The following is a 14017-nucleotide window of genomic DNA, read 5'->3' on the forward strand; positions in this document are numbered from 1 at the left end:
TCATGGAAGTGCCAACCGTTTGAAAATTGATCAGTAAGGAAAAATGATTAATTGCGGTTTGTGCCCGGCTGGAACTATAGGACACCAAGTCCTTAATTTATTGGAATAGAGCTGTGATAGAAAAAGCCTGGAACAAGAATTGCGATATTAGCAATGCTTCAACATTTTGCACCAAGCTTCTTCCTACTGTAGGTGACGGGCATGCACTAGTATTGGGTAGCAACAGTCCAGTGTAATCATCATATGCTTGATGTGCGTTCAAGAATGCGCTTTTAGCATAAACTTGAACGTGCATCGCATGCACAGAGTGGACTTTACTGAATTGAGCAATACATTTGTGTGACGTTTGTTTGGTTTATTTTAAATACAAGCCTAAGCTGTTTTTGATGCACTGGACTTTATATTCTATATTTATATTTGTTTTGTTTTTAGTCTCTAAGAAAAGCGTTTTTCTGAGTTTCTATTGTTGGGATTGAAATTCACAAACATGCTACATCTGGAGCAAACTCTTCAACGCTTGAGGTTCTGCTGCAGTTGGAATGAAAATGACCATCTTTTTTCTTTTAGATAAAGTTCCATAAAGTTCTTCACAGTTTTCTTAGGTGAAGGGGATGTCCACTTTGGCAATCCATGGATTCAAAATTATTTCTTGAGCCTTTGGGCTTCTTTTGTTTTCCAGTTGATGATAACTTCATCTGTAGACATCAGTCTACATCAGTATAAGATCAGAGACATTCCAAGTTTGACATCATAACTTTTACAAAGGAAACCTCTGTAAAGTTTTATGTAATTCACATCTTTGACAGGAAAAGAACCAAAAATCACTGCAGATGCTGAGATGCTTTGTCATATCTAGGTCACAAAACAACAATGTTAATGCAGAAGGAAGAACAGTAAAGAGTTCATTCTGTTGGACATTTTACAGCTGTGCTGACAGTCATGCAGGTTTTACCACAACATTTTAATTCGTTTGAGGTCTAATTTTTGATTGAATGGCTTAAAAAACAAATTTTCGTGGTTCCTCTTAATAGATAGGTACGTGTGTTTCAAATTTTCCAGATTCATATCAAGCTTTATCTGACAATCTTTAGGTCTTAAACGTACATCTAAAAAGCCCCAGCACTTTGGAGTCATTTTGTTTGGATATCCACCATTTTTAATCCTTAAACTTGTTATTCATGAATCTTTCTTGAAGTTATGCACTACACTTCATCATATTTGCCAATATTTTACCATCCTTTATACATTACCTGCCCAAGATAATTGCTAATGTCTTACCTTATTGACATAACTTGAAAACCCGTCTAAAGAGGCAGTTTTTAAATGGAGGTCAGCAAATAAGTTAATAAAAATGTTTTACCAAAGGCTGATATTCATTATCTACAACATACTTCTTTAAATCCTACAGAAGCAGTAAGAGACTTTTTTAAAATGTTTTTGTAAGTGGTTAAAACATGATTTGTCATTTGGTTGTATTTGTCTATCACCATCTTTTTAAGTTTTTTTGTGTTTGAATGTTCATGTTTAACTGGTATAACATTTCTGTATATATTTTAGATGGTTCTCATGAATGTGACTCTTTCATGGAATAGTGGAAAAACCAACAAACTCAAAATATTACGGCTGTGGATCGTTACTTAGGTGGCGTCTGATTCTATTCACAAATGAAGATTAACGATATACAGATTAAACTACAATTCTTACTATTTTATATACTATCTTTGAATGGTTGCTATATGTATTTTTTTTACAGGAAATATTAAAATATGCATTTTAACAACATCATTTATACCTTTATTTAGAACAGCGGATTAGAATTAAATAAACATTAGAGATAAAAACAAAGATTTTAAAAAGAAAGAAAAGGCATAACATAAATCTCACTGCTGCTTTGTATCATGTGACAACAAACCCAGATAAAATTATCAAGTTTTTCCATCCTCAAAGTTTTGCTGACTACATTTCCAATGACAGATGAGAGTGATGTATATCTGGGGAAAAAAAGAGGGAGAGAGAAAGGGTAGGGTAAGGGGGGTGAGCGAGTGATGAAAATTACAAGAAGATGTTAAATTAGGACACAGCAACACCTAAATAAAAATGACTTTATAAAATGCTTGCAACTGGCGAGTGTCAATTTCGTATATTTCGTATATTGCAATAGACTAAGTATTCTAGGCTAGAAAAGGGTAGATCGTGATTTATATCGTTATCGTTTTATCCCCAAGCCCTCTGGCATTCACAATGACACATAATTTATCACACAAGTTTTGTAAAATTCTTAATTTCATATTCATTATAATTTCTTTTCAATTGTCAACTATATTTACAACAAAATTGGTTCTGCAGAGCTGATATCGGTAAATAAAACTTTCTTCATTTTTTTTCAACACATTTTCTTCAACACTTGATTGCTGTACAGTGTTCCCTCCTTTTTCTCAGAAGTTACGCACCAAAACTAACTCACGATAGGTGAAATCTGCGAAGTAAGATTATAGATATTTTATAGGGTTGTAACAATTAATTTCAACGTTTTGATTCAAATCATAAATAGTGGTCAACAATACCACTTCATAGTGGATATTGGTTCATTTTGACGGAGTCGATTCTATTCGATTCACTGATCTAAAATCGATCCAGGATATATTTCGCTAAACACTTCAACCAGTGTGACTCAGAGCTAGATATCTGGGGATGGGCGATATATCAGTAACAGTATAGGCATTGGCCGATATTTGCAATTTTTTTAAGTTTATCGGTATCTGTCCGATATTAAAAAATCTACTGATATTCTTCTGACTGTTTTCAGAAACATTTTCTTTTTTAAATGTTTTCTTGTTCCTAATAGATTGGGAAACTTCTGTTTACAGTCATAGTCAGTAATTGACTGTTTTCAGGTAAATGTTATTTTTGATAGGGATACATGTTGTTCCTAATAGATCCCTGGCAATGGGGAGCTTATGGTGAATGCTGTATGTTAAAAAGGTCAAGTACAATGTGATTGCAAAGTTGTGCATTTCTAATACAGAAACTAAAAGGAAATCTAAACTTTGTGTTACTGTTGACGCTTAAGTATTGGTATTGGAAAATATCGGCTATCGGCCACAGTTGCAGGGGAAATTCGGTTATCTGTATCGGCTGGAATTTTTTTTATCATCCCATCTCTACTGGGTACTGAACAGTGCAGGTCGATTTTTCCAGATTCCTTGTATTTAAATCTTCAAGATACCAGTAATCAAATTTAAATTAAATATATCTACAAACAAACAAGTAAACGAGAATTAATGAAAAATCCAATCACATTTTAGTTCCATCAAGTTCAGCCCACTGTTGTTTTTCCACATCAAAATAATAAAATGGAACATTATTATAACATTCTACTACACTGTATTGTCACAGGTCTTTGCTAAATTCAAACTGTTTCCACACATTGGACTGGAATGATGGCCTGATCACTTTTGATGTCATCTCATGTGTGTTGTCTACTATAATGCACTTGGTCGTTTTTCCGTTATAGTAAAATAAAACTACCATATCTCAATCGCAGTAGTGTTTTCCAATAAAAATTTTATGATTCATTTATTTCTGAATCAATTTTATAAGTTGATTCGATTCAGTTTGGTTAATAACTTGCCTCAGACAGATCCATTTGGTTGGACAAATCGATTCATCATTTTATCGTTACACCCCTAATGTTTTAAGGCTGTAAAACCCCTCACTTTAAACCCTCATCTAAGACAAGACTTGCTCTTTTGTTTAAACTCTCAAAGTTCAAACCTTCATAGAAAAATAAGCCCAACTGTAGTGAATAAAAAACAAAGATCTCAATCAAAGATTTTTGAGAAGATTTGGCAAGCTGAACGCATTCTGTTCAAGAATAGGTATGGAGGTCATTGATTGACAATGGTCTACAGCAGGGGTCGGGAACCTTTTTGGCCAAGAGAGCCATAAACGCCACATATTTTGAAATGTAATTTCGAAAGAGCCATACAATAATGTAGTGTCCCTTTCCCACACTGAGGCACGGAGACTTAACCTCTTTTAAGGTTCTTTATTCGGGTTACTGCAGACCGCGACAAACGCCGAACAATTAATTCAGCAACTCCTGAATCTCTCCCGCCGAGACGAGAGCGCGTCTCCCAACTTTATATTCCCCTGCTCCCGCTGCAGCCCCTCCCCTTTCCCTTATTCGGCCCATAGCTGAACCCCATTGGTCCAAACTACCTAACAACAGGCTGAGCGACAGAACTGAGAGCCAATCAGCTCTCTGCTTGATGCGGTCAATGAACTCCAGAACTTTTAACGCGGCCCAACAGCCATCCAACTCAGTCCGCGACAATATGTTTAAAACTAAAATACAAGTGAATGTGTGCATTTGATGTAATTTCAACCTTTTTAAAGTACAATAAGTCTGTGGATTCTTTTTAATAACATTGTTATGCTGTTTCTAATAAATGATGAGTATTTCTCGTGGTAGTTTTGCTGATGGTCTAGTCTGGTTTACGTGGTGAGTTTCTGCTTCATGCAGGCGTTGAGACTTTAAACGTGATCTTAGGTTGGTATGAATGTTTTGTAGATGTGAGACAGACTGCTCACATGCGGACCTGGAGCCAAACACACACTCACACGCCGCAGTGACTGACGGGCAGCGGGTTTTACGTTTTTACAATCCCTGCGCGATTCACCTGCTGCCTGTCCCCACAACACCTCAGCCCCACCCCCCTGCTTTCTCCCTCACACATCCCGTCCCCGCAACTGCGCGCTCTTTCTCAGAGACGGGAGCGCGCAGTTTTAGGCACGGCAATTCACAGGTTTCCGGGTGGTACAAACTCTGTGAATTAATAGACAATTTTAAACTTATACTAGTGCTGGCGCAGATTTGTCTCTCTAAGCACCGCTACTACTGCGCGCCTCTGCCATCGCATCGCGCACGAGAAGGACTGGTCTAATGAAGAAAAAAAATTTGAATTAAAGATTTGTCTGCGAGCCACATGATGTAGGGACGTTACTAAAATTTTAAAGTTAACTGGATTTACCTAATTCTTATGTCATTGGAAAGGCCTTAAAGAGAGCTTTCCAATGACATAAAGATCATCCAGATAGCTCAAAGAATGAGAAAGTTATGCCACTTTAAGTGAGCAAATTTTGTCCGAAAATTCTGCCCCAGATAAACAGCAAAATTGTACAATTCGTGTGACCAAAAACAAGGATGAGAGGCTTCAAAGTGTCATAACTTTCTCATTCTTTGTCCGATTCAAGAAAGGGAGGCATCATTACAAAGCTAGTGAAAAGAGCTACAAGAAGGAAACAGCAAATCTTCTGTCAAATCTATATTTATTTCCAAATGATCGCATAAACATAACTTTTCTTCTATTATTGAGATGTAGATGGATGAGACAATTTAAATTTATCAGAAACTGATGGGGCCTCAGGTGAAGGCTGAGCTGAGGTGTGGCAAGTAAATTCTTGGTCACACACATCATGAAAATGCTGCTTATCACTTTCACGTGTGAAATGTGGGTATTTTCTTATTGTTTTTTTCAGCAAATAATTAATCTGCCATGGTTTCACTACGACATTTGATCCTAAGATCTTGGATATTTCCTGGATGGTCTGCGTAACTTTACGCTTTTGCTGGAAGAAAATGTTTAGCACATGCCCATTCCTCAATGGTGGAGCATCTGGGATGTTGCCATATTTCTCAGCAATGAATTCAACCATTGCCCCAGGTTTCTTTGGAGGCATGCTGAAAAAATCTGAAAGCACAGAAAAGATAAAATATTAATAACCAAGTGGCAGATCCAATTTTACACAGAAATCAAACGAGAAAGCATGATGAATTAAGTAAAAAAAACTAAAAAAAAAAAAAGTTAGGTCTAAAGAAATGTAAAAATTATAAAAATAAGTATAAAAATATATAATATTTCTAAAGTTCTTGTTTAGTGTTATTTAAAAAAAAAAGACTATACAACGTTTTACTGGCATTTACTCAGTTACATTTGCTCCTGTATGATTGTAAACAATGGTAGAAGCAAATCGCCTTGCTAGAACCGACCACGTGACCACGAGGCTCCAATCTAAACCTCTGTGAAAGCCTAAAAACAATCTACTTAAATCTCAGTAATCCAACGTTAAAATAAGATTTAACTGTTGTTAATTCGTAGAAAAAAGTCTTAAAAGTCATTTAGAGCTAATTTTACACGACGATTATAGAAAATAACAGAATTACGAAAGAGTATTGTGAGCCCTTTAAACAAAGGATTTTCCATCATGGCGGAGGCGGCGGACATTCACAACGCGGACTTGCGGTCTTAAAAAAGGTATTTGCTCGTTTGAATTTTGTCATGAAATTTGCAGGAGATGAAGAAAACACATATACAAATAGTCTCATGGCAAAATTATGATTCGACACACTCACCTTAAAATCTGCAAAGTGGTTTTTGACGACCGAAGTTTTTGCCGAATAAATTTCGGTGAATACCGCACGGTCAAAAAAAAAATGGAATGGAATTGAAACGACAAATATGTCGAGTAAGTTTTTAAAAAATTTGCCCAACTTTAGACGACCTCTCGAGAAAGTTATGTTCGTTCGAACAGAGAGTGGTTCTGCAGCTCATGCGTAGTCACGCCCGCTGTGTTTGGCAGAAAGAGTTCCGCCGGAAGCGCTGCTCAGCGCGCGTGCCTACCACATGTGACCATCAAAAGAGCCATATATGGCTCGCGAGCCTTAGGTTCCCGACCCCTGGTCTACAGCCAATCTGGATGCAGAATATGCGCTGTAAAAAAAGAAAAACATGCAAAACTGCACGAAAAAAAAAGCCGAACAGTAAGATGGCGATTGACGAAAAGCATATATTGAGGGAACACTGTACTTTGAAGACAGGTGACACTGACGTACATTTCATCATTTTTCTGCAATGTTGGAGCGGTACATACATTGCCCAAAGTGAATTTTTACTATACTTTGCATTAATTATAAAAATTGTGAATCAGTAATCTGGGACATCACAAATATTTGTACTTGACTGTTCGTGGATCGTGGACATCCAAATATTCTGATATGCGTTACAGCTTTACTAAATATACAGTAATATTGGAGAGGCTGGGACACCCAAAACACCAAATTTCCAAGCCACAGAAAAGCGAAAATCAAGCAGACTTTATACTTTATTTAAATTTTTCTATCAACAGCTGTATTAACGAAATAAACTGCTCTATGATAGAAGTGGTAAAAAAAATCCAGAGTGCTGCATACCAAATCAATCAGCCATAAGACTTAGCAAAACAGAGAAAAGAACCTCAAAGCTGTGGTGACCACAGTAAATTAGCTGAAAGAATGAAGAGGAAAAAAAGCACCGGAAAGAGGAGATCAGGTGAAGGCTGAAGAAAAAAAAAAAAGAGAAAAGATGTGATGGAAACAATGCAGACTGGAGTGAAAGAAAAACAGATGATGGGGAAAAAACCAGATCCCAGGAGTCTTTTGCACTTACTCGGTTAATGAAGTGATGGTCCTGCCCCAATCCTCTGTCTTTATACTACATGCCGTATGCAGACTGCACTGTCCCGTCCCCTAATAAAGGGACAACCTGCACTGGAGGCACCGGCAGCATCTTCTCCTTTACTCTTCCCATCACAACAGCAGCATTTGCGTCACTCGCTAACCCCCCTCACCCCACCCTTTCTTTCTTTCTTTCTTTTTTTATTTACATCACTCTCATTTGTTCAACCCTGGCAGTCCAATTCACCAGCACAGAGGAAACTGTTGTTATATCATGCACCCCTCCCTTTAAGATGTTTCTTGTTCCACAGCCTCATGTTCTACATAGAACACCATAGATCCATACTGTATCCTGCTGCAGAAATGAGTCATACTCCACTGCTCCTCCATCGTCACCCCACCCCTATCACAGCCAAGAAGGGATCTGCTCTGTTTGTGATTTTAACTCCCTCTGCATAAAACACTTTGTCACATCACCAGTGGGAGCAGGAGGGGGCGGGGGGTGTGGAGGGAATGATTGAATAAAAAAGGTGGTGTTCGATGAACCCACTCCTCTCCACCCGGCCTAAGGCCTTTGAAATGAGCAGAATAAATATTTTATTCTTTTGGAATCTGAAGAATTTCAGTTTTTCTTCCCCACCAATCAGGATAACAAATGGTCCTTCTGAAGACGCCAGCTCAGCTTTTTCCCTTTTTCAATACCCCCTTAAAGATAGAAGAAATCTGATTTTTATGGTTTTTAAAGCTTTTAAAAATGTCAGTGCTGTTGTTAATCAACTCAGGAAAATATGTCTTTTTTTTTAGATTCACAATTATGAAAGATGTCCATTTAAAAAAAATGATAAAACAGCACAGATAATACTGAAAGGCTTTTTTAAAATAATCTAATTAATTTAAATAAAATTAAATCAGAATTAATCTTGGAATAGTATGTTTTGATTTTTCCCAATAACCTTCTTAAAACAACAGAAAATTATATCATATACTAAAATAATAACAATAATAAAACAAAAAGCTGTAGTTGAGAAATGTTGATTATTCCTTTAAAAAGACTGTTACTTGAAATCAGCATTATAAATAATAATAAATAAACATTAGTATTATTAAATGTTGTCACAATATCCATTGCCATACATTTTAGACTTTTTGATTATTGTCCAGACTAAAATCTCCATGTAATAAAATTAAATCTACACCAAACATACTGTCATCAATTACAGACAACATAATCAACAAATTTAGATTCACATTTAACGTACAACAATTAGGTTTAGGATCCATGTTTAGCCATAAATATTGTTTTACATTTTTTATGCAGTATTTAAAACACATAACACTCTGTTTTTAGATCTACATTTTAGGTAACAATTAACTTTTACATTTTGAATTTTAATTTGGAATTTAAATGTAGATTTCGTGTTGGTTGAAAATTTATATTTTGCATTTTCCAACTTACACATTTAAAATTTAGGTTTGGAATTAAACTGACTTCTCTAAGATAAAAAAGCCACAAAGTTGGCAAACATAGGATTAATTGGATGAAACTGTAAACTTTAGTGTTTGATATGTCGTCAATTTTCAGACACAACAAACAATGTCTGCGTCTTTCAGTGCAATCCAATTGAAAGGTTTTCTACAAACCAAAATTCAGGATAAAACTTTATTATGTAATCTTGTATTCTAACTGTACACTAATGCAAAAACATTAATTTTATTCCATTTATTATAAATATTTGCAAAAAGTTTCCTACTAAAATAATTGACACTGGAATGAAATGAGGAAACAAAAAGTTGAATTTCACTGAATGTGTTTTGAGGATTTTTTAGGGCTTGTGTCCAATCAGGGTGACATGCTGAGTCCAGATCTAAATGAATTACAGCTCACAGTTAAAAATAGACCAACGCAATAAAGTGGACCTTAGACGAGACAACAATGCCATCTAGCTGCGTATCTGACATCTTGCTTGCAGCTTCCCTGCAAAACAACACATCTGTGTTGTTTTCTGGGACGTCGTTTCTGCAGAGCGGCAGGAGTTCATTAAAGTTGTGGGTGGGACCGTTGCTGTGGAGTAACCCCGCCCCTCTTCCCGTTCTCATTGTAGAGAGCTCAGCGCAAGGAGCTTGTGGCCCACCCAGAATATTTTCTTCATCAAAAATAAACTCTTTTTCAAACAGCATTTTTTTTGTCTGCTCCCGATTCACAACAATTTGAATAAAAAAATAATTAGAAAGGGAACTTTAAGCTTAATTTTCTTTCTATATGTCCTCCATTATTAGAAACATGCCACCAGAACATGCTGAAAACACATTTTTCAGTGTTCACACCCACAGGCATAGGGCATCCTCTTACTAAACACCCAATAGGTCTGTTGTCGGTTTCTAAGGAGACCAAAAATCAGAAAAGCTGTATTGAAATATAGATACAAAAAAATGTAGAAGTAATTTATTTAAACATGTAGATGCTTACCAACTGTATAGGAAAAAAAGCAGGACTAATATCAGGGACGTACCATCATGTGATGTATACGAACAGTAAACAAACATTTGTCCACTGATCTGTGCAATAAATGCAATTTCTTTATGATTTCATTTCAATCGTTTTTATAACTAACTTGGCTTACATCATAATGAGAGATGAGGCAGCAACAAGCTCTGTCTCAGGTTAGATGGTGAAATCCTTTGCAAACTGGGCTGAGTACTGTCTTCTCATAACTTAGTATTTGCTTCCAATACGATGCTTTAATAAGTGTTTTCATATATTGTAAACCTTTTTATCATATGTCCTCAGATCTGACATAAAGCTGCATTGAAAAGACAGAAGGCAAAGCAGGCAGTAGCTCTGCTGCAAGTGTAGCGTGCGCACGTGAGCTCACATTTGCTCGTTGGGGGTTGCTAATAAAGTTCAATAGGAATCAGTTACTTTGTTTTGCTCTGACTGCGAAAATGTGGGATGAGTTTCTCAAAATTGGACTTTCAATTAAAACTTGAAGACCAATAAAAGCTTCAAAGAAGAAGACAATAGGTTTCAAAACGCTTCTCAAACTAAAACAAAATAAAGACGAGTTGTACACCAAAAATCTGAGATTTTTGTATAGAAGGAGGGATTTTTTGGGAGCCATATTGCACCACTATACATTTCACATTCTTCATTAGCTCAACATGCACATGATATGTGTATAAAAAGAATGCTAATGTTCATTCATTTTCTTAACCGCTTTTCCCTTTCGGGGTCACGGGGCTGCCGGAGCCTATCCCGGCCACTTGTGGGCGAAGGCAGGGGACACCCTGGACAGGTCGCCAGTCTGTCGCAGCGTAGAATGTCCGCAAACACACACCCATTCACTCTCACACTCACACCTATGGACAATTTAGAATTGCCAATTAACCTATAAAGCATGCTTTTGGACGGTGGGAGGAAGCCAAAGACCCCGGAGAGAACCCACGCTTGAACGGGGAGAACATGCAAACTCCAAAGAGAAAGGTCCCCCGTTGATGTAGTTTTTCACATCCCCCAGCCGGGACCTGAACCGGAGACCTTCTTGCTGTGAGGCAAGAGCGCTAACCACTGTGACACTGTGCAGCCAGAGAATGCTAATATGAGATATGAAATCCAACCAGTAGTCTGCGAATATATTGGGTTCATGTTAGAGCTCGGTTGATCCAATCAATTAATCAATCTGAATTGATCAAAGACTAATAAAAAAATAATCAATTAATAAGAGTAGAGATCGATCTTTTGTGCATTTCCTTTACCGGTGTCTTAACGCATACCAGCAGTAAAGTTGAAGTCACTTAGCCTGATGCTAACGTATAATGAAATTTCCCATAGGACGGCTAATGCTAACGCTCGGTCGACCTTAACACATGTGTCGCTGACTAAATGAACAGCTTTATATACTCCAAATATACTCCAAACTATTTCAAGGAAACATTATTTTTTAAGTAACCATTTGTGGTCTAAAGCATCGTTTTTTACTCAAATCTTCTCGTAGAATGTGTGACGCAATAGCGTTAGCTCCACCTAGTGGCCAAACTGAAACGCCCTCCAGGAGAGGCAGAACACAACGATCTGCACATTTTTGTTGGAGCTTCTCTGTTGTTGAAACCTATGTAACACAGTATGGTGCCAACAACGTAATTGGTGTATTATTTCACTAATACATTTTACAGTATGTGAACTGTATCAGATTCATATGAATATCTTTAAAACATGTATAGATTATTCATGGATTTCTATGCAATTATGTCTAAATGTGTAAACCATGTAAATTCAAAAATAAATGGAATCAGTCCAAGCCTGGTGAATCAAATTGATTCTCGAAATATTTGGTGATACCCAGCTCTAGTTCATATATTTGTAAATCTGGCTCTGAAAGGGAGTCTTAAAAGTTTCAATGAGAAGCACTTCTGCATCAAACAGGTCAAGCTGGCCATTTATCTGCGTTTTTTCTGTCATTGGCAGATCCTGCTGTTTTCTTTCCAAAGACTGTACACATCTGGAGCTCAAACTCCTCACACCAAACAGAAAACCTCATAAACAGCAGTGTGGTCAATAACAACTCTTCTTTTGAAGGAACTCTTACCAAATCGACTGACTAGGAAGACATAACTAACAAACACAGGACGACAACTTTGTGCTTTTTTTCGCATCCAGACATATCACCTTAAATAAAGCGGATTCTCCACCTGAGTCTTCCTGAAAACAGTAATTAAAAAGCAGAAGATTGTGTTGGGATTGTTTTTAAACACAAACCTTTGGCTGCCCTTTGCTGGTAATATATATGTAAGCAACTAAAGACTGCTGGGTGAAAAAAATGAACAGAAACTGTCAATTATTGCAACACAAAAATGAAAAAGACCCAGCTAGAAATATCTTTGTGACTGCCTCATAGAACTAGTTAATCTTGAAAAATAGTGGTTGATGGCTTATAGTCCAGTGAAACACTACAAACACGGCTAGTAGTGTTCAAGAGCTTTGTTCAACGCTCATCTACATTTTCCATAGGATATTTCCAACTGCTGTCACTGATAGTCTTTGATGATCTGTGTTTGAATGTCAGCGGCAGCCAGAAATACACACGGAATAAATGAATGCAGGAACAGAGCTGTTTACCTGCCGTTTGATGAAGCTGGAGGTGGTGTCAGAAGAAGTGCTGCCATCGGAGCGTTTGAAGCGGCTCTTGCGCTTAGGCAGTTTCCTGGGCAGCTGAGTGGGGAAAAAAGACACAGAGGAGTTTAGAAGACAAAAAAAAAAAGACTCAGATGGAAGGTTTCTTAATGCTTAGATGGTTTTTAGAAGGTGTTGGAATGAATGGAATTCTTACTTTTGTGCACCGAAGTCCTTTTGGTGCACAAAAGTAGTGTATTTTCAAGACTGTCAAGCCCATAAGAGATGACATTTAGAACATTTGTTATAAAGTATACGTGAATGCAAACAAGATCATCCAAGAATCAAATGAGGCACAAAATAAAATAACTTTGATGTAACATTTTTGTTAGACAAAAATGGCAAAAATGCTATTTAAGAAAAGAAAAAAAAAGTCACAAATGAACTTGGATGTAATGCAAACTAACTAATCATCTGAAAACACCACAAACTACATGATTAGTGAGTGTCCTAGTGCTTTAAAGCAGATGTGGGAGTTTATATTTTTTGTGGTGCTCTCTGCTGCCTAAATTTCACAATCTTGCCATACCCACAGAAGAAGCAGGAGCTGCAAAAATCCCAGGGATACTTAGATTGTATAAAATTATATATGTGTGCGTGTGTGGATTTAGGCCACAGGTGGCACAGAGTGACAGAGTCTGCACGCTAACACCAACAAAAACACCTGCAAAACCGGGATGCTGCTGTGTGGCTGCACTGACTGTCAGAAAAACACACAGAATTTGATAGGAAAGCTTTAAAAAATTATATTTAGGCCTGATATGTGGCCAAAAATCCATCGATATTTAAGCGGAGTATAATTAAAACATGGTGGATGAATGTATGGGCTCGATGATCGATCCGCAGTGAGGTGGGAGTACAGCGGGGAAAAGAACTATCAGCTTGCCAAAAAAAAAACCAGAGAAAAAACGCGACGCCTCGAAATGGAACAACAAGTAGCTTTTTTAGACACCAGCGAGCCATTTTCCATCGCACCTCCCCTGCTGCGGACGGAGGGGCCGAGATTTACCTGAAAATACTGCGACTGCGAGCCGGTTTCCACGGCAGACAGCGGGTCCACAGGCGATTTGGACATTTTGACTTGCACCATCTATCGAAAGCGCAGGGAGGCGGGATGCACACACAGACATGGGTTACTGGAGGGAGCCAGAAGAACTAAGTGCATCAGGCGGAGCGAAGAGACGGTCGATAGCAAAGAAAGAAATATGTCAAATAAGCCATAATATCTTCCAATAAGAAAGAAAAAAACATGTTCTGATGGAGCAAACGTTGAGCGAGTGGGGGAAAACGGAGGTTTATTTGAACCGTTGACGCCGAGGCGTCATCGCACGAGCTCGGTAGGTCCGTACTAAGTG

The 14017-nt window shown here is 37.5% G+C and overlaps 1 protein-coding gene and 1 long non-coding RNA gene across 5 annotated transcripts in view; both read right to left on the reverse strand.

Annotated features, from left to right (window-relative positions):
• Window positions 1-14017, reverse strand: part of LOC101157698 (voltage-dependent L-type calcium channel subunit beta-4) — a 32203-nt gene extending 18186 nt beyond the window's left edge. For 2 of the 4 annotated variants that reach the window (XM_020704349.2, XM_011477393.3), the window contains exons 1-2: window positions 13672-14017; window positions 12609-12701 (exon numbers count right to left, since the gene is read on the reverse strand). In XM_020704349.2, coding sequence (XP_020560008.1) covers window positions 12609-12701; window positions 13672-13752 — 174 coding nt within the window. In that variant the 5' untranslated portion in view covers window positions 13753-14017. The remainder of the gene's footprint in view (window positions 1-12608; window positions 12702-13671) is intronic. The other 2 variants (XM_004070810.4, XM_011477395.3) reach the window with 2 other exon arrangements.
• LOC111947695 lies at window positions 5313-6688 on the reverse strand. Its single transcript, XR_002873588.1, has 2 exons — window positions 6416-6688; window positions 5313-5753 (listed from the first exon to the last, which is right to left on the reverse strand). It is a non-coding gene; the product is annotated as an uncharacterized LOC111947695 (long non-coding RNA).

Source organism: Oryzias latipes, chromosome 7, assembly GCF_002234675.1.
Source record: "Oryzias latipes chromosome 7, ASM223467v1".
Lineage (NCBI taxonomy): Eukaryota > Metazoa > Chordata > Actinopteri > Beloniformes > Adrianichthyidae > Oryzias > Oryzias latipes.